Genomic DNA, 18,220 nt, shown 5'->3' with positions numbered 1-18,220 from the left:
CCTACCAAATCCTAAGCTATTCCCCCCACAATGGTGGCAGTGCACCCACCAACTACTGGGAGTCAAAACGGCTCGGCCTTCCTGCAGTTCTTGTGCAGGTGCCGCTTCCTTCAGGAGTGTTTTCACGCTTTAATCACAGCGTTTGTTCAGTCCTTGCCTCGCTATAAACATACAGCAGCAAATGAAACAGTTGCAGGTCAGATTTCTGCTCGCTCCTGCTCCTTGGGAGTAGCGTGAAGCAGCCAAATGCACACACTAACCACCCCAGCACACCCTAACTATGCTTTTCCCTCTAGCAGATGGCAAAAAGTTTAGCAGTTTGCTGTTCCAGTATCATGCGTTCCAGCTAGGAAAGCTTTATCAAGCAGCTTGCTCTAGGACAGTCATGCTTTGTCACTTCACAGAGAGAAATCCTCCCTGGTGATCTCGTCACGCAGCGCAAAGCGATCCTGACTCCAGGAAGCCAGCTGCCACGTCCTGTCACGCCTGGGCAGCACGGCCTGCGCCCAGCGCCAGCACGGGACACGGTGCTGCCGTCAGACTCCGTGGCTTCTGCTTAGCTCTGTAGTGTGTGCCCTCCCCTCTGGACCTGCAGCACAGTTACTACTAGAAAGTAAAATAAACTGTAGTTACTACTAGCGCGTGTGGCCTGTGCCTCCAGGCACGGTGAGGGTGCAGTAACGGTGAACACGCCGAGGGCTTCTGGGGTGCCAGACCGGTGTGATCACAGGCACATGCACCACAGCAGCCGCTAACACCGCCCAGGGAGAGGGGAGAACAGATTGCCAACACCAGCCCACACGGTCCTAGAGCTGATGTGCAACACCTTTGCTCCCAGGTGGGAGCAGCAGCTTAAGGCAATCCCAGTGGATGTTTCAACTACCTTTGGCTGAGACGTTCCAGGAATGATAAAGATTTATTTTCTGTTTGAAATAGGTGCAGTACTTCTTCAAGATTCTGGACAACTAACGGCCTCTGTCCTCACCCAACATGAAAGACATGCGCACAGAACGGTGTGTTCATTCATTTATTTGTCCAATGTTTCAACCTGACTGAAATACAAGATCAACAAGAGCACTGTACTCCTGGCTAGTATTACATGTTAGAACATAGAGTTTTGCACTTTAGACAACATTTAACACCATTCTATGGGGTACTGCATTGCTTTTATAAAGTTTAAAATAAAGATTTATTTTCAAACATGTGACTTTGGTTTATTTCATACATTACACTTTCTTGCAGAAAAAATAAAATTGTACAACTGCATAAATATAAAATTCTTCCACCATGAAAATGGTTAAAACATTCAATAAAGACATTAGCACCACAGTGTGCGATGCCTCCAGCAGGAAAAAAAAAAAAAAAAGAGAAAGAAAAGAAAAATATACAAAGCAAAGAGTTATGCCTATCACTGAGGAGAGTGATAGTCTGACCCGGCCTCTCACACAACATACTGGAGGATGAGGGAAAAGGTGGAGAGAGAGGCAGCATTCGCTACAAAGCACAGTACGCAATCATCTATTCTCTTTAACTTCACTTAAGTTAGTTTCCCCTGCCACCCCTCCAAATAAAATACCCTAACACCACAGAAAAGTCAGAAGCCTTATGGAGTGCTGTTAAATAGTCTCACAGGTGGGCCTTTCTTTGAAAAGGAACAAAATAATGAGAAATATCATGCCAGTTCTAGTCCCATTGAGTATTTACACCTTGGACAGCAAAAGTCTTTGCTCACAAGAAGTAGAAAACAGATACAATACATGGCTTGAAAAATGACCAGAGTATGCACCTATAGTACTGTACACTAAATAAAATACACAAGGCAGCAATACTTAGGGGCCAGAAACACTGCTTACTACAAGTCAGTTATGGAATCATAATTTACAGTAAAAATGGGCGTGTCCCAAGGCTCAATTTTGTCGTCTTTTGTCATTTACAGTAGAATAAATATTTGTCGCTATTGCTACACTTTGTTTACATTCTAACCTAGTAAATGCAGAAAGCTAGTGTAAAGCATATAGATTACGTGTAGGTCCCATACGTATGACAGTTTGTTCAAGACTAGTAGGTTTTCTTTTTTGTTCTTTTTTTTTTTTTTTTAAACCTTTTTAAATGGCTAGGAGGAGGGGGTGGGGGTGGGAAGAGAGTTGTGCTTACAATCAGCTGCTTTTTATGTCAAATTTAATATCAAAGCGTCCCTGGAAGCGGTCTTTGTCGCTGTACTGGATGTTTTGCCCGTAGGCCCTGCATTCCACGCGCACCTCCACGTCGTAGGTCAGGTTGGTGAACTGCACTGCTACCAGTGGCTGCAGGTACCGCGGCTGCAGGAGCTTGCCATAGTAGGGGTAGTACTGCAGGGCAAAGCCAGGGTGGCCGCTCATCCCATAGTACTCCACTGTGCCTATTTTGTCTGCATCTTCCTCTCTCTAGAGGTGGGAAAAGGAAAAACAGTGACAGTCGCTCACACTCCACCTGCTGCAGCCCTTTTCCCTGGCAGCGTCTGTTCTTGTTCACCAAGGCCATGACCTCACTTGGGTCATCACTCACCGCGGCAGCACGAGGATGTCCCAAAGGCAGAGGGGACACTTAAGTGCTGTCTAACCAGTAGCAACACAGTAAGCACCTCTCGGTATGCATCTGCCAGGAACAGGGCTTTGCTTTACTTTTTTTTAAAAAAAATAAATTTAATTTAAAACCTCATACTCATTCAGAAACCACTGCAGCTTCCTGTCCCACCACTGTACTATCTTTGGCTAAAAAAAGAAAAAATTCACTGTTTCTCCGCTGCTTTACAATACCAAATAAAGTACCTCTTCCCTGGAGCCCCTCTCCCTGCCACCCCTGCTCAGGGCTCAGTACAGCACCTGGAAGCAATTTTTGAGGACACCGTTCACTGTCTGGCCCTGCATTCGCCCCTCCCTGTGAGGGCAGCGCTAACTGCCATCCGCCACCAGTGGGGTTTTGAAAAACTGTTCCGAAGGGGGAGATACCCCAAGAGAGAGCCACCCCCGCCGTCTGCGGAAAGGCAGAGAGGGGTAAGTACACCTGCATAAAAACTAAGGCTTCCCCTGCCCCTTCCCAGCTCTCTGTTGTATTTCACCTTACCTTGGCGGTGCAGTGGACGGGGATGAGATACGGGTTGTACTTTGCCATAACCTCTGGAGGGAGGCTCTCATTCACCGGAGCCTAGAAGAAACCCAAAGCGAGGAGACGTTACACACCGGACACTTCTTTATGGACTGGAGCTCGTTTGCAGCAGCAAAGGTCGGTGGTACCAAAGCCGTGCCATTAACTGGAATCCCCTCGAGCTCAGTTTCAGAGGCAACAGCTCTTGGCGGTGGTTCTTGGGACAGACGAGCCGTGTCACACAACCAGAAGCAGGAGAACTTAACCCAAGCTGACCTGTGGTCTGCTCTCACGCTGTGGTTGCCGTGGATACCAAGGCAAGCCAACCAGGGTATTTTTAATTTCGCGCTGTCACTAGGGCAAGTGTTTCACAGCAGCGTGCTAGCCAGTGGGGCTTGTCTGCGCAAAGCCCGGGCAGCGGCAGGGAGACACGCTGCCGGCGGAGCTGCCACCCACCCGCCAGATGTGCAGATCGGGCTGGAAAGGCACAAGAAAGAACAAAAAGTGGCAGCCACAGCCTGACGCCGCTGAACTTTGTCACCAGCTACAAGGAAGGACAAAGGCTCCAAGTACGTGGGGGGGAAGGTGGGAGTGCCAACTTTGACGTTGGTCTTCCGTCTCGTGACAGCTGCAGTAGTTTTCCTTCACAACCTTGCAAGTCTCAGATCTACTTTACACACCCCTGACCCGGCACAGGAGCTACATGGTCTCTGCTGGAGCGTGAATAAGGAAAACAATTACTGCCTTGGATGCACGCGCCCTTTCTAAATGAAAGATGTAAAGTCATTCCTTGACTAGACCCTGCTGCCTGACGCCGTCTGGGGCAGTTCAGAACTCTGCGGCAGAGAAGGGAGGAGGAACACACCAAGTCCTTCTCTTCCACAGCCACCACGTACCAAGCACAGCGCACTCCTGCTAAAACACACCCCCTGTTTCCACCCGGGATCAGAAAAGCCAACATCGAACTAATTTCCATTAGCACAGGGCAGGTTCCCTTCAAAGAAAAGCGTTCCTCACAACTCGTTAGGTAGACAGCACCAATCCCCACCCTCGGCCGCGCTGAGGGATGGCGCAGAAGGCGGCTCAGCACAGCATTCGCGCCGCTTGCCACCCAGAAGGTGGAGTGGCGGTTTTGCACGCCACCTCAGCATGTGCTCTGCCACTGAATTCTTAGGGAATTCTCCTAGCGTTCACATGTGTTGGGGAAAAACCCTAGAAGTAAAAGCCGCTCCTGTCCAGATCAACATCCTTCAGCATTACTGCAAACATGCCTTCAGGTGCAGCAGCACAGAGTTAACGGGTGACAGAGCCATCCCACAGCATCTGAGAAACTGCATTAAATAACCTAAAGATCTCCTCACCTTTCCTGCAGCAAGAGGTGTGCCTGACTCTCAGATGTACTTTATGCTTTATAGCCTGTGTTTCAGTCTAACAGTCAGTATTAGCATTACTTCATTTAATTAAGTGGTTTTAGCAAGGCAGGCAACTCTACCCTGCCTGAGGGAAGAATGGAGTAGATCGGGGCACGACACAACGTACTGATCTTACTGCAGATAAGAGTCGGTCTGGGAGGGTCCCATGGAAGGACACAGGAACTTAAAATGAGTTTTATCATTTGAAGAAAATGCCCATTTCGAGCAGTTCAGTTAGCAGGCTCAGAAGTTACCAGATAAATAACTAGGAGTTTGCACTGTGAGTTCATTACTACTTGTTACCAGCTTTCACTGCTTTTTTGTTTTTAACGCCAGTTACTCAGATTGTTGTCTCACAATTTGTCCTCTGCAGCAGCGGTTTAACACTGCTCTCTCTCCAGAGACAGAAAAGCAGGCACAGCAAATCCGCAGCCAACCCCCCCTCCTTATCAGGGGCTTCTGCTAGAAAGGGAAGAGATACTTGCCTTAGGTTTGAAGCCGATAATTCTGTTGAGCTTGACAAGGATGCACGGTTTGCCATCCTTGTACCCAAAGGTGGGATCATTTATTCCAGAACAGTTTTCCAGCCATTCACGTTTGAATTTGCAGACCTTCTTCTGGCCCTGGACATCACTGTATGGTCCTCTCTCTTTGTAATCGGCGGGCATCTCTGTTACAGCGGGGGAATGAAAAGACAACCATCTGCAACGCGATCTTTCGCATGTCGGGAACAGCAACACTTACGCTTCGCTGTGTAGTTTGACTTTCCCCCTCGTCCCAGCAGGTCAGTGACACCACCAACCCGCACCCAGCCACCCCCCACACGTGAGCCGGTCCCAGACCAGCAAGTTTGTGGGTTTTTTGTTTTCTGTTTGTTGTTGGTGGTTTTTTGTTTTTTGTTTTAATTTAACTGAGGATTCTTCCAGACAACAAGAGAACACACACGTTTGTACTCCATTGGCTCAGCTTTTTGTCTGATTGGCAAAAAAGATGCCAATCCACTTTGGCAGCTTTTACAAGCTGGTTCCCCTCGGATTTTATATGCATGTATTAGGCGGGAACAGTCTCACTCACATTATAACATATAATGTGTTAGAGGTCAGTCCCTCCCAGATCTTTCACTGCACTGCACCAAGAGGACCGACACTGGATTTAGCCAAGTTGTCAGTAAAACTCTCGTGGCTTTCAGAGAGGATAAGGTCAGCGCCACGTGCTTTTGAGTGTCAGCTGCACCTTGCTCCAAGTGAAATCCGGGTGTTCCCAACCATACAGAACCCCTGCAAGAAGCTTCTAGAGACATCTCTGGCCAAGTCTGGTGTGTCCAAACTTAATGAGCTGAAACCACAGCGGGCCAGTTAACCAACGTGTCCTTGGTTACAATGAAAGGAACAGTCAGAGACCACCGCTGCTCACCCTCAGCTGCTGCTGGACCCAACGCAGAGGCATGTGGCAGAGCCCCCAGCTGCAGGAAACAAGCGAGACTTACCCCCACAGTCCTCAAATATCATGCTTTCAGTTTGCTGTTCAGCGCTGTAGTCCTTTAAGAACTTCTCCAGGTTCTTCACATACAGCTCAAAACTTTTAGGATCGGAGGCAGTAAAGGCAATTTCTGTCTTTTGTACCTGAGGGACTTGAGTCAGTCCTAAGAAAAGCAAAATCAGGAAGAAACATGAAGCACACCTCAGAGCTCCACAGCCTCTGGGCAATGCAATGCACACCAAGAACATACCTCACCCTAATGATCTCTGTTTCTCAGACTTCAGGACTTGCACAAAACAGCTTAAGCTCACTAGAGGGGAGGCTCTGACAGGCTCTTATCTCCTCTTTCCAACAACAGCCTGGAATATTCATCATGCTGCTTGTATCACTGAGCAGATAATCACAAAACCCAGAAGGGAGGCTACAAGTCAAGGTTTTCCTGAAGAAAAAACAGTCAACCACAGGTCCCCTGCCAGCTTCTGCCTCCTCCCTGAGGACAAAGCTGTCTGCCTGCGAGACCAACTGCACAAAATAAAGTCCCACAGAAGCCTACTCCTGGGTAGTTATCCCTAACAGGTTGACTTGAAAGTCTGCAAAACACAGACTTAAACACGTGTGTAGCCAGCCAAACACAAAGCGTTTAGGGTACATCAGCTGCCCGCTCACAAACAATGAGAGAGGTTCCCTCCATCAGGTGGGGTCACTCTCTGCTGGTTCTAATCCACATTGCCTTTGTCTGGTCTCCCTTGCAGGACGCAGGGCTGGAGACATTTCCTCAGTAAACCCACCAGCCCGATTGCTTTCTCTGGTCTTCGCTCCCTGACCGGGTGTTTCTGACTGCAGAAACAGCCTTCTGAGCGCTCCCATCAGAAGCTCAGCGCTGAGCGAGCAGGTAGGAAATTTCACCACACAGGAGGGATGTTTAAAAGACTCTCCTACATTCTGACTTCAGGAGGATGAACAGAAAAAGAATATATGGAAAAGAGAAGGGACTAGATACTAGTGATACCTATGGACGATGGAAAGTACCAACCCCTTGGTTCTTCATTCTGGGACTTGGAAATACCTGCTCCTGCGCGATGTTAGCTTGGTTTTAATTGAATGCATTGATGCGTGGCTAACACCCTGAACTTAAGAAATGAGAGCTGCGGTTCATGCTGCTTTTGTGGCGGCCACTGTAATTACTGAGGTCTTGACTTGTGTTCAGTTTGTCACCTCCACTTTAGCAAGAACAAGTAAAAGGAGCAGGGGAGCGGCATTCGCTCTGACAGCTTTCAGAACAAGCCTGTTGCCAACAAGTTCCGCTGGTGCAAAACTCGGGCAGCTTAGCTGGCTGGCCCCAGCCCACGAGAGCTTGTGACTCCAGCGATTTTTCCAAAGCCACTTGACTGCTTCTGCTTAGTCCCTCCTCAAGCCAGCTCACCACTCCCCCCGCCACCACTACCCACCGAGTTGGAATTTGTAACCTAGGACAAAGATTAGCTTTGTTCCCCTAAACGCAGCTCCTAGTCACCTAAGATTGCGAGACACCCAGCAAGGAGCTCATGGGTCTCAAGTTTTATTCCGGGAAGCAGCTTTAACCGCTCAAAACTCCCTCTGGTACAAACTGACCAGACTGAGCATCACACGTTTAGAAGCAAGTTGCTATGCCCCTTGGCAGAATTATGTCCTACCCTCCAAACTCAGTGGATTTCAACCCCTTTTCAAGCAATTACTTGCTTCCTTGCTCCACAAGCGGTTATAAATATTTATATAAAATAAGTAAGCTGGGTTCAATTTTAGTAAGGGATGAGAATCCCATCCTGCCAAGCCCTCCTCATGTTACCACTCAGCTGGGAAGCCAACAGGCTCAGTCCCTTGCACTGGCTATCTGGAATTGCTGCAACAGCAAGCCAGGCCTTGGTTCCTCTCCTTGGGTCTGCCCTTTCCAGAGTTCAGGTTACAGGTGTGTCATTCAAGTGTATAAATATCAAAATGAAGAAAGCTTGGCCAGGCTTGTTAAGCTTCAGGCAGGCAGTTAAGCTATTGGTTTCACTCAGGACCTCTAAAATGAAGGAACTCTCCTCCTCTGTTGTCTTTTCCATGGTAATGCATAAAAGCACCCATGGCAAAGTTGAGGGGAGGGTCAGGAATACCCACCCTGTGGTGCGTTAAGCCACCCAGCAGAACAGCCCTGCTCGCTGGTCAGGGGAGCAGCCACTGCTACACACAGCCCAAAACCCACCCTCCGCCCAGGAGACAAGTGACTTGTTTGGCAGAAGAGGCACCCACCCCACAGCATCCCTGCCTTGCAGATCTTCGCAGAACAGCACCGACGCCCAAGCAGCACCTCCGTGCAGCCGTACCAGCTGAACGTATGGGAGAGCCACCCCTTCTGCCAGGCAGACTCGGCCTGTGGCCATAACTGGGCTGCATGGACCGAACACGTGGCCCTCACCACGGGCATCTACAGGTGCTTGGGTGAACCAGACTGGGCCAGGCTTTGATACATCGCGTGCTTTCTTTAGCAAGCAAGGAAGCCTTTGTGAAGATGAAAGCCTTGTTATGAAAAATAGCTTTATCCCGATTAAAAATATATTACCGGCTTCCACTGCAGCCTCCACTCTCACATGCCTGCACCAGAAGCAAAGCTCTAAGCACATCTATCATTCCCTTCTTTGTTCTCCATCTGTACATCCCATAGCCAAAATAAAAGCTTCAGTGCCGCTGTCAGAGCAGCACTATCACAGAGTCCTTCTTAGGCAGTCTTGCTTAAAAAAAAAACACATGCATGTTGATTTGGTATGATGAGAAGTAACCTCTGCAGAAAACTTCTGCAACCTTTCCAAAACCTCCTCTCATCCCTACTGGGGAACTGAAGCAAGTAGGGGCAAAAACCCCCAACCAAACAAGAAAAAACCACACACCTGAGCCATTCCTGTGCTACTACCATGGGCTGCTAGACACCTGAAGAAGTGGCTCCAGTACGAGACAGGCATGAATAAGCCTCTTAAGGGCTCCATGCACACGAGGAGGCCATTCGCAGCCAAGTCTCATGGGGGAAGGGCCAGATGACCCAATGCCTCAAGTGCTTTCATAGCCAGGAGTCTAAACAGCCCTCTCCCCATCTTCAGACTATAACCTGCGTCTGCCTCAGTTCTGCATCTCATGCCGTTACCACAGACGCACCGTGGTGTCATGTGTGGTGATGCTGTTCTTCACACACAGAACAATCAAGTGACTTATTGCTAAAATACTGACAAACTACTTTAGAAAATTTCTGCAATTGGCTTTTAAGAGTGCTTTGCTAGGAAATAAGATTCTTACATTCACTTGACTGAGACTGTCCACATAAATGATGAGTGATGCCTTTACTTGGTAACAGACACCACCTTCTGTTGCCTTTCTAACTCTGTGGATGTACAAAGACACCAAAACAGCACGTGAAGTCATCTAATTTTTTTCAGCTGCAGTTCCACTTCCAAAACACTGCTGCATATTAAAATCACATTTATTTGAGTTCATTTAAAACCAGATTTTCCATATTGATTTTATCATTCTAAGCTGCAAGTGCAGGACTTCAGGAAAAACAGTGTCTTGAGGGTGACAAGGAAGAAACTAGAAGTGGGAAGTCAGGCTTGTTATTAGGAATGGTTGTGTAAGTCCACCGTAACCACCCCTGCTCATCATGCAATGCTAGTTTCCAAGTTCCGTGTAATCTTTGTTCAGAACAAATCTGAACACTCCTGGGATGACACAGATGGCAAACAGTGATCACTACACCATTTCTACGTACCACCCCCCCCCAGCTCGCTGAACAAAATTTGTAAATTTGAAAACCTCCGTACCAAGCAATGTCCTTCCAAGCTTTCGGTCACCCTCCAGCCCCACCCCCAAAGTGCAAAAAGCAGGTGCAAGTTTTCTACAAATGCAGCAGAGTCTGCCTGAAAAATGACATCCTTGAAGCTTGAGATTCAGAGGGCTTTCTGAACATGGGCGCTGAGACTAGAGACAGAAGTGGAAAAGTGCAGCTTCACAGGAGGCAGCGCACATTCCCTGGGGCCTCCCTGCCACCACCCCAGCTAAATAAGCCAAGCGGGGGGGACACACCAGAGCTGCCTTTTCCATGACGCGCTGCCCAGGCACACTTGAAGCAGGGACACCCGAAATCTCCTGGCTTGAGCAGGGCTTCTTCCTTGCAGCTGCCACCTCAAGAGCCCCAGGCAGCAGCGAGCTCTCGCCCCGCGCCCCCCCAGCCCAGGGATGGGATGCGGTGCCATAGGACGCGCGCCACAAGATGGCAGGATACACAGCCCGGTTCATACTGGGGTGGGGAAGGGGAGGAGAACAGTATTCCTCTCCACACACCCAGTACACGGTGTCTAAGAGGAAACATCCTCACCCTTCCCTATTAGCAGGGCGAGTCCTCTGTGCTTAAAGCAGAGCCTGAGCCGACAGCACACATGGAACTGGGAGCTGGGGCTGTCGCAATGGTAAGGCTGGACAAGGTGAACTGCACTGTCCCTTCCCCCACCCCCAAGACAAAAGAGGAGGGAAATAAAATACTATCATGGAAAGGTACAAAAACTCAGCTTGCCCTGAAGCCCAGCAGAACACTCCTGTTGTGTTCAATACTGAAAGCAATTACCATATTAATGACACTTGGTTGCAAAAATAGCGCTTTATGGCTTTCAGTGTCATACCCCTGTCAATAACTCAATAAAACATCCTGTAGGTTCTGTTGCTGTTACAAAATCTGTTGTATTTCAGAGCAAGAATGATACTATAGCAGCCCCTACAGCATTTTCTCCTGAAAATCCTGAAGTATAGTTTCCCCTTTCCCAGCCATTTCAGGCTGACACAAAAGTGACTGCCCAGGAAGGACAGAGCACTGTAGTAAGAATAAAAGCGTTTTCTAGTTTCCCAAAAAACCCAGGGCTCTTATCAAGCTGCCAATATACTTACTCTGCTTGCAAATCTTCCCACAAGAACCAGGAATTAGAATTGCACAACACCCCACTTTATGCAGTTCATAGTCTGCTGGGGTCCCAGATGACAAAAAAAAAAAATCAAGTCTGATGCTCACCAAGTGCAGGAGTGAACGTGCCCACTCGTGTCTGTCAGCAGCAGAGCAGAGGTGTTGCAGCGCAGGGGAGAGCCCTACACCGCCGGGGAGCGCAGGGATTGCTGACCCCCCAAACACAGCAGTGCAGCCAGTCCCCGCAGCGCCGTCTCTGAAAGCCTGCATTCAAAGGCTATTTTTGACTTGTGGTCTAACGGCCACTGTGCTACAGGATAAGGAGCGGACACGGTATTAAGAGCCAACCCCCACCATGCCTTACTCCCGGCTCATCCACATCTGTACAAAGATCTGTCACATGATGCCCTGCAGAGGACCTTGTGCTATTAACCGGTGATTATTTCTTTAAACTTGTATATACATGCTATTACACCTGGGTTCAAACCCCTTGTTTATTGGCTGCCTGCTGTCACATTTAGGGAACTAGATTTTGTTCCTTCCCCTTTATTTCAGTGCATGTCCTGAAAGCCCATTACAAAGATCTCCGACGACCTTTTCATTCTTCCTCCATTTTGACATTTTGATTTCTGTAGTACATGCTACAAGAGAGTCTCAAAATCCAGTTCCCTTTTTTGGTTAAAAAAGATTAAGCCCCAGAAAAACTGGTGCAGTTTGCAATTAAAAGATGAATAAAAATCCTTTGCAGGCTGAAATCTCACACAGAAATTTTACCACAGAGTTGCTTTCAAACTGAAATTGCAAACTGCTATTACACAGAAAGCGAACAGTTTACCTAGAATGAGTAATTATGTGACATCAGGCTAAACAGCAGGTCTATCTGGATGTGACCCAAGATCCATGGGCTTCTTCACTAATTATTTCACGTCTGGGGAGACCACTGGGCTTCAGCCGGGGAAAAACACACTATTAAAATAACTACTCCACCATTAGCCATGTTGGCTTTTCAGATGCAGCTAGCGGCTCTGGGCAGTATCAGTGACAGTTTAGTCTTTCCTGCAAATGTCAGAGCCCATTGCAGAGATGGAAACAGCCACTTTCAGTGCTTAAGACAGCATTTACCCCAGCCGTGCTGGTATGTTGAGACGTGCCACGCACCAACACAGCACTTGCTGTCTCAGTTCTGTCTTTAAAAAAGTGCTGGTGGAATAGCAATTATCTGGAAAACGACCCTTTGCCAAGATAACACCATTTGGTGATGGTAAGGTTCCCTGTGTTGTTAGGGCAGGGAATAATCCCAGCATAGCACTGCAGACAGTGCGGCTGTAAGACACCATGCGACACCAGAGCCAACTTCTGTAGCTACAAGCCATCAGCCTCACAATTGTCACTTAAATACCACTGTTATTAAAAGCTTCTGAACTGTTTTACAGAGCAACCAGAGACAGATCATTACCATCCCCAGTGCCAAGCAGCCTCAAGGTCATTTGTAATGTGGGAAAGCAGCAGTTGCGCAGCTCCCCCCCTCTGAGCTGCCGCTGGCTGCGGCGGGAATCAGACAGTGCAGCAGAGCCTGAGCAGGCAGAGCGGGGAACCTGCGGCAGGGGCCAGTTATGCCATTTGCCCCTAACCCAAGGCAGGCCGGCCACAGACACTGCTCAAGCGATGATTTTAATTTTGAACAGAGGCTTATTTTGTCTAGTGAAGATAGCTCATGCATGCATCAGCAACTACAAGACCCACCGTTAACCTCCCACAACAGACCAAAGTGAAATGCCCATTAGTAAATCTAAATTAGTGGATCTACTCCAGATCACTCACGTGTAGTTCAGTGTTTGCTAACACAACCCAGTTAAGCATATTCAGAATCGGTACTGTCCCCCTTCTCCTTGTGCACCCGAGTTTCACAGATAAAGCTAAAGCTGTACCTTTGTCCCTTCACTTACCCTTGAACACAGTGGCTATGAAGAAAAATAAACTGAACCCAGCTTCTTCATACAGCTCATCCCCAAGTGAAGCCTCTTAACCTCACTCCATCACTCTGGTTTAGGGGAAGAGGAGCAATCCAGGTTTGAGCTCATATCAGATGGGAGACATCTTTTATGTGATGCAACCTTTAATTCTAGCAGGATTGCCTTCAAGCCCCAGTACTGTTAACACAGAAGGCTGAGAACATACCCACCCCCTACAAATATGTGTTGCAGCAACGACACGCTTATTTCATCCTCCTTCTGGAGGTGAGTAACCAAGCCGCCTCCCCAGAACAGCTTGCACCAAGTCAAACATGGGCCTCCTATTTAGTTACCTGGAGGTGCCACTCGATCCTGGTATTTGGGCTCAAATTCACTGACAGTGAGCAACATCACTTGGATGGTCCCAATGAATATACCTGCCAGGCAACCGTAGAAGATGACATAGAAGAGGAGGATCTTAACTGCAAGAGAAAACAAACAGAAAGAGGAATCGAATCAAGCCCTCAAGGCAGTCACATTTCAGGACAAAACTTGCAACTTTTACCACTCACAAGGAAGAGCCCAGCGCACTGAATTCAGACGCCAAGCCCTGCTGCAGAGGCACGTACTAACAGTGAGATTACGCCCCGATGCGGACAGAAAACGTAAGTCATTCCAGTTGTTAAGACGGGCTGGGAGCATGAGCCCCTGAAAACCTAGAAATCCGTGAGTTGGAATCTGCAATTAAACTGCATTCTTCCATGTTTTGAAGGATCCCTTGGCTGACCCAGCACTACCATCACACAGCATCACAGGTGACAAACTTTCAGCAAAGCAAGTGCCCAACCGCCAGAAGCCTTACTATGGGCATGCTCTGAAGGACACCCATTCCCAAAGCTCTAGGCCTCAGAGCTATATCCAGGAGAGTCCACAGTAAACGTTTCATTCATGTTTACAAGCCATTGTAGAGCTTCATGTCCCCTAGTAATTCAGGCTATCCACCTCCATTACAGACAACGGGAGCAGAATTCGGTCCCAAATCAACTCCAGCACTCAAACGTAGGAAAGTCCTCAGACGTGTCACAGTACCACACATTTACCAGCCTTGTGTCTGCAAAGGCACTCCAGCGCTGCTCGTACCAATTAAAAGGTGAAGTACATCATAATGAGAGATTGATTTTAGCATTGGTCTAAAGGGAGATGCCTAGAATAATTGGAGGGGGGGGGGGGGAAGCAGAGAGTAGAGAAGAACCTGGAGACATGGCATGGCTCAGACTGGGTATCAGTTACCAGTTTACAAGGATTATCTCAAATGATTAACTGCACAGTAACATGCCGTACTAGGCATCACCAGGCCGCCTACAGGAAGGATAAGCCAGACCGTGCCAAGCAACTATATGCTAATCAGGCTACAGGAACAAGCAGGCCAGCGCAGCGGCCAAGGAGTACTTGAAGGAGAGTCTGCTTCATCTCGGACTGTCTTCATCTAATCACACACAAAAAAAAAAGAGGTGGTTTATTTAAAAGACTTGAAGCAAGGAGCTATAAGGGAAGGGGAGGAAGCAGTAGGTGGAAGCATTCCTCCTCACTCCCCAGCCCCTCCCAAAAAAGCTCCATCATTGGAGAAGCCTCCCAATGAAAGCAGGTGGTTCTGGTTGTTTTCCTTCCAAGTCTATGAAAGACAGGCAAGCAGGAGGGCCAGCCAGCGACTCTGAGGCTGAGGGACTCTGTCAGAAAGGCACTCCACCTTCTCATCTTCTTCATGTGCACCAGAGGCAGCCAGGGCAGGAAGGCAGAGCTGGGTGCAGTAGCGTGGCGCTCCAGGAGTTAAAAGCACTCTTTGGTATCCAGGCAGCGTAAAGCAAATGGCTGTGACGTCAGGGACGTGTGGAAATTTTTTCCAGAGCACGGTCATAGGAGGTGCTGTTGTAGCAAACCAAACATTAATGCTGTCGTCTGCAGCGTAACGCCTTTGAGTTTTGTAACATCAAAAGGCAAACGCTGGGAGGTAGCTTATTTAATCAGGTTCCCAGCCAGGATGCTTTTAACACCAAAGACACCTTAAAGGTCAAAACCACTCCGAGGTCTCAGCAAATACACAGTGGGTCTAGCAACTGAGCACCACAGGGTTGAACGAGAAAGCTTCCTGCAACAGGTAGGCTTCTAACAGAGGAATCGGACCATCAGCCTGCAGATCAGCTCCGCAAATGGAAATCAGTCCTAGGTGGATAGGTACAGGCAGTCTGGGAGAAGGACCTGGTTCAGCCTCCGCATTTGAAGCACTGCGCAGTTGCCTGGTGCCTCAGGAGCAGAAAATACCTATCCATGCGCACCCACAACCCGATTCTGCTCACGTAAGGATAGAGCAGAAGCCTGCTCTAGTCCACCCGCCAGAGCTAAAGCTGGGAGCTCCGGATGTGGCACCTCCAGCTGATCCATTACAACAGGAGCCGAATTCAACGGCGCAAGGGTGGCACACCAGCTGTGGTTGGCAGCAACTGGAAGGCTATCTATTTGCGTAAAGAAAACGTTAAAAGCCTCTTAGTCTAAATGCTATTTGTACAGCACCTAATAAATACATGATGAGCATTTAATCACAAATGCACACATGGCCGTTTCCTTCTCACGGGGGCATTAAAAGCCAATTGTTTGCCCTCGACGAGGTCAAACGAGCTCGGTTCCCTTTATCCAGAGAAAAAGGAGGAAAAAAGAACAGCCACGCAGAGGTCTAAGGCAGACGACGGCTGGGAGTGCCGGCTCCCCCGACGGCGATGCTCCCAGGCCGGGCCAGCCGCGGGGGAAGGAGACCCAAGGACGAGGCGCCCTCGCCAAGGTCGGTCCGCCGCGGGCTCCATCGCGGGGCCGGGGGCCGCGCCCGCCTCACCCCCGGCCCCACCTGCAGTCACACCTCGGCGGGCAGCGCCCCGGCCCCCGCAGGGCGCCCACGACACGACGGGACCTCCCGCCCTCACCCCGCGGGGACGGGACGGGCCGCGCCGGCCCCAGCCCCGGCGCCCTCCCCGGGGGCCGCAGCCCCGCCGCAGCCGGCGGAGGCGGGGCGGGCCGTGCTGCAGTGCCCGCCGCATCGCCGCCGCCCCCCGACCCGGCCCCGGCGCCCTCGGCCCGGCACTCACACCAGCTGCCCCCGGTGCGGCCCAGCAGCTCCTTCTTCTCCGAGTTCCAGATGAATTTCTTCCAGTTGCCGTCGCCGTCCTTGGCCTTGCCGCGGGCCATGGCGAACGGGCGGGCGCTGGAGCGGCGGGGGGAAGGCTAGCCCTCGGCGGGCTGCGCGGGCAGGCCCCGGCCGGGCTCCGCGCCCCGCGGCACCGGGAAGCTCTGGGTGCGCCCGCCCGCGCTGCGGGGCGGCCGGCGGCACCGGCCCGGCGGGGGAAGGGGAGGGGAAGCGACTGGGGGCGCGGGCGGGCGGGAGCGGCGGCGGGCGGCGAGCAGCGGAGCCGAGCCCACGGGGCACAGAGCAGCCGCGCTCCCCGCCTGCCGCGCCCCTTCATATACACCGCCGGCTCCGCCCGTCCGCCGGCTCCGCCAATGGGAGGTGACAGAGCGCCGCGGGGCGGGGCCTTCCGCAGGGACGGGGCGGGGCCCGGCGGCGGGCGGAGCGCGGTGGGGGTGCGCCGGCGGCGGGAGCGGCGGGAGCGGCGGAGCGGGCGCGGCGGAGCGGGAGCGGCGGGGGGGGGGGGGGGGCTGCGGCACCGGCTGCCGCGCGGGGGCTCCGGGCCGCCCCGCCGCGCACCTGGGCTCTGCCGCGCCGCGCGCACACGCGCACCGGGCGCGAGGCGGGAGGCAGCAGGCGCGCGCCCGTCGGTCGCTGCAGGCACGTCCGCGTGCGCATGTGTGCGCGGGCACGGCACACCTGTACGGCGCGGGCACGCGCCCGTGCGTGGCTCGTTCCCGCGGCCGCAAAGGCCCCGCCCGGCCGGACCGGCCCCCCCGCGCCCTGCGGGTCCCCGCTCCTGCGGCCGCCGGGCCGCCCCGCCGCGCCGCGCAGGCTGGTCGGCCGGGCGCGGAGCATCGGCTGCCTCCCATCCCCTCCCCCTCGGCGCCGGCCGCCCGCCCCTCTCTGCGGTCCCGCCGCGCCACGGCCCGCTCACGTGTAACGCGGCTGCGGAACGTTCCGTGCGAGCGGCCACCGCTGGAAGCACCTGGCGGGGATGGGGGGCGGGGGGGGGAACAACGGGCCACGGCCGCCCTTGCGGGTGACCTTCAGGGCAGCGCACAAACGCCTCTGCCCATCCCCGCCCCAGCCCCGCGGCCGCTGCCCGGCCCGACCCGCCGGGCCCCGGGGTCTCCCTGTGGGGGCACCTCCTCCCCGTGCCGGCGGGGCCCCCCCGGGGCTCCCCAAGCGAGGCCGCCAGAGCCGCCTCCCCCCTCCCGCGACCCCGGCCGGGTGCGCTGCGCTTCGCAGAGTCCGGGGACGCTGTCCGGGGGACGCGGGGGGGCAGCGGGGTGACCTTAAAGGGACGTTACCTTGTGTCCCGCCAGGGAGGAGCTGAGGGAGGCCAGAAGGCGAGGGGCCCCGGCATCTCAACCTGGGAACTCGTCCTGCTGCCTGGCTCTCATCAATCCTACGCTTGTACCTTACAGGAAAACAGAAAATAATAATAATTTAGAAAAAAGGATTTAATGCACCATCGTTAATGTGCTCTATCATCACAGGTGCCTTGCTCCCGTGGCGCCATTGAAGGATGGTAAACGTTACACGTGTAACATAGCATACTTGGATTTACATACTTGGGAACTGAACCGACGCTTCTACTAATGCCCTGGGTGCAATTTACTTCCCAGGTATGCTGCCCTACAAAGGGGAGCAGTTTGGGAATCGTGTGGGTGCGCAGTGGTGTCACCCAAGTATGAAGTCTGCTCACCAGACAGACTACCCCTTGGATGCTGTATTGCGCACACTTGGATTTACCTCTGAATTTCCTGTTCGGCTGCAGTATTGTGTTACACGTATTTTCTTGCCCTTAAGCTACTAGTATGTTCTCTCACCTTTAACTCCATCTTCTGTTTTGGTTTGGTTTAGTTTGGGGTTTTGGGGGGTTTGGGAACTGGGATGAGTGCACGTAAGACAGGCCCACCCTTGGTACCACCTAGTTGGTACCTAGTCTGGAGGTCGCCTGCAAGAATGACCTTGCCTGAAATGGAATGGAGGAGCACCCACCCAGCCAGCCTCAGCATGCTCGCCGCGGATCTCCAGCAGCAGTCTGGCCACCATCACCTCCACCCTCCCCAGGCCGTTAAGCTAGCAGTCAGGGACAAGTTGCAATGTGGCACCCTTC

General features: G+C 51.7%; 2 protein-coding genes across 2 annotated transcripts in view; one reads left to right on the top strand and one right to left on the bottom strand.

Moving 5' to 3' along the window:
* The window catches only part of NME7 (NME/NM23 family member 7), a 95,006-nt gene extending 93,623 nt beyond the window's left edge, over positions 1–1,383 (top strand). Inside the window, exon 12 of the mRNA XM_056341833.1 lies at positions 937–1,383. Within this exon, the coding sequence (XP_056197808.1) occupies positions 937–969 (33 nt within the window). The 3' untranslated portion in view covers positions 970–1,383. The remainder of the gene's footprint in view (positions 1–936) is intronic.
* On the bottom strand, positions 1,014–16,420 carry ATP1B1 (ATPase Na+/K+ transporting subunit beta 1). The gene is made up of 6 exons (XM_056341835.1): positions 16,058–16,420; positions 13,277–13,405; positions 6,022–6,177; positions 5,021–5,205; positions 3,103–3,183; positions 1,014–2,423 (listed from the first exon to the last, which is right to left on the bottom strand). Exons 1-6 carry the CDS (start codon positions 16,155–16,157, stop codon positions 2,157–2,159), a joined length of 918 nt encoding a protein of 305 aa, XP_056197810.1. The 5' UTR covers positions 16,158–16,420; the 3' UTR covers positions 1,014–2,156.
* Between the last annotated feature and the right edge of the window lie 1,800 nt (positions 16,421–18,220).

Source organism: Falco biarmicus, chromosome 5, assembly GCF_023638135.1.
Source record: "Falco biarmicus isolate bFalBia1 chromosome 5, bFalBia1.pri, whole genome shotgun sequence".
NCBI lineage: Eukaryota > Metazoa > Chordata > Aves > Falconiformes > Falconidae > Falco > Falco biarmicus.
Note: the sequence above shows the minus strand (reverse complement) of the source record. Positions and strands in the feature narration are given on the sequence as shown.

Coding starts and splice junctions, on each gene's coding strand:
- ATP1B1 (XM_056341835.1), bottom strand. CDS start 16,157: ATGGCCCGCGGCAAGGCCAAGGACGGCGACGGCAACTGGAAGAAATTC. Junction 5,206..6,021: donor GATATTTGAGGACTGTGGGG/GTAAGTCTCGCT, acceptor CCGCTGTAACAG/AGATGCCCGCCGATTACAAA. Junction 2,424..3,102: donor CCGTCCACTGCACCGCCAAG/GTAAGGTGAAAT, acceptor TCCCACCTCTAG/AGAGAGGAAGATGCAGACAA.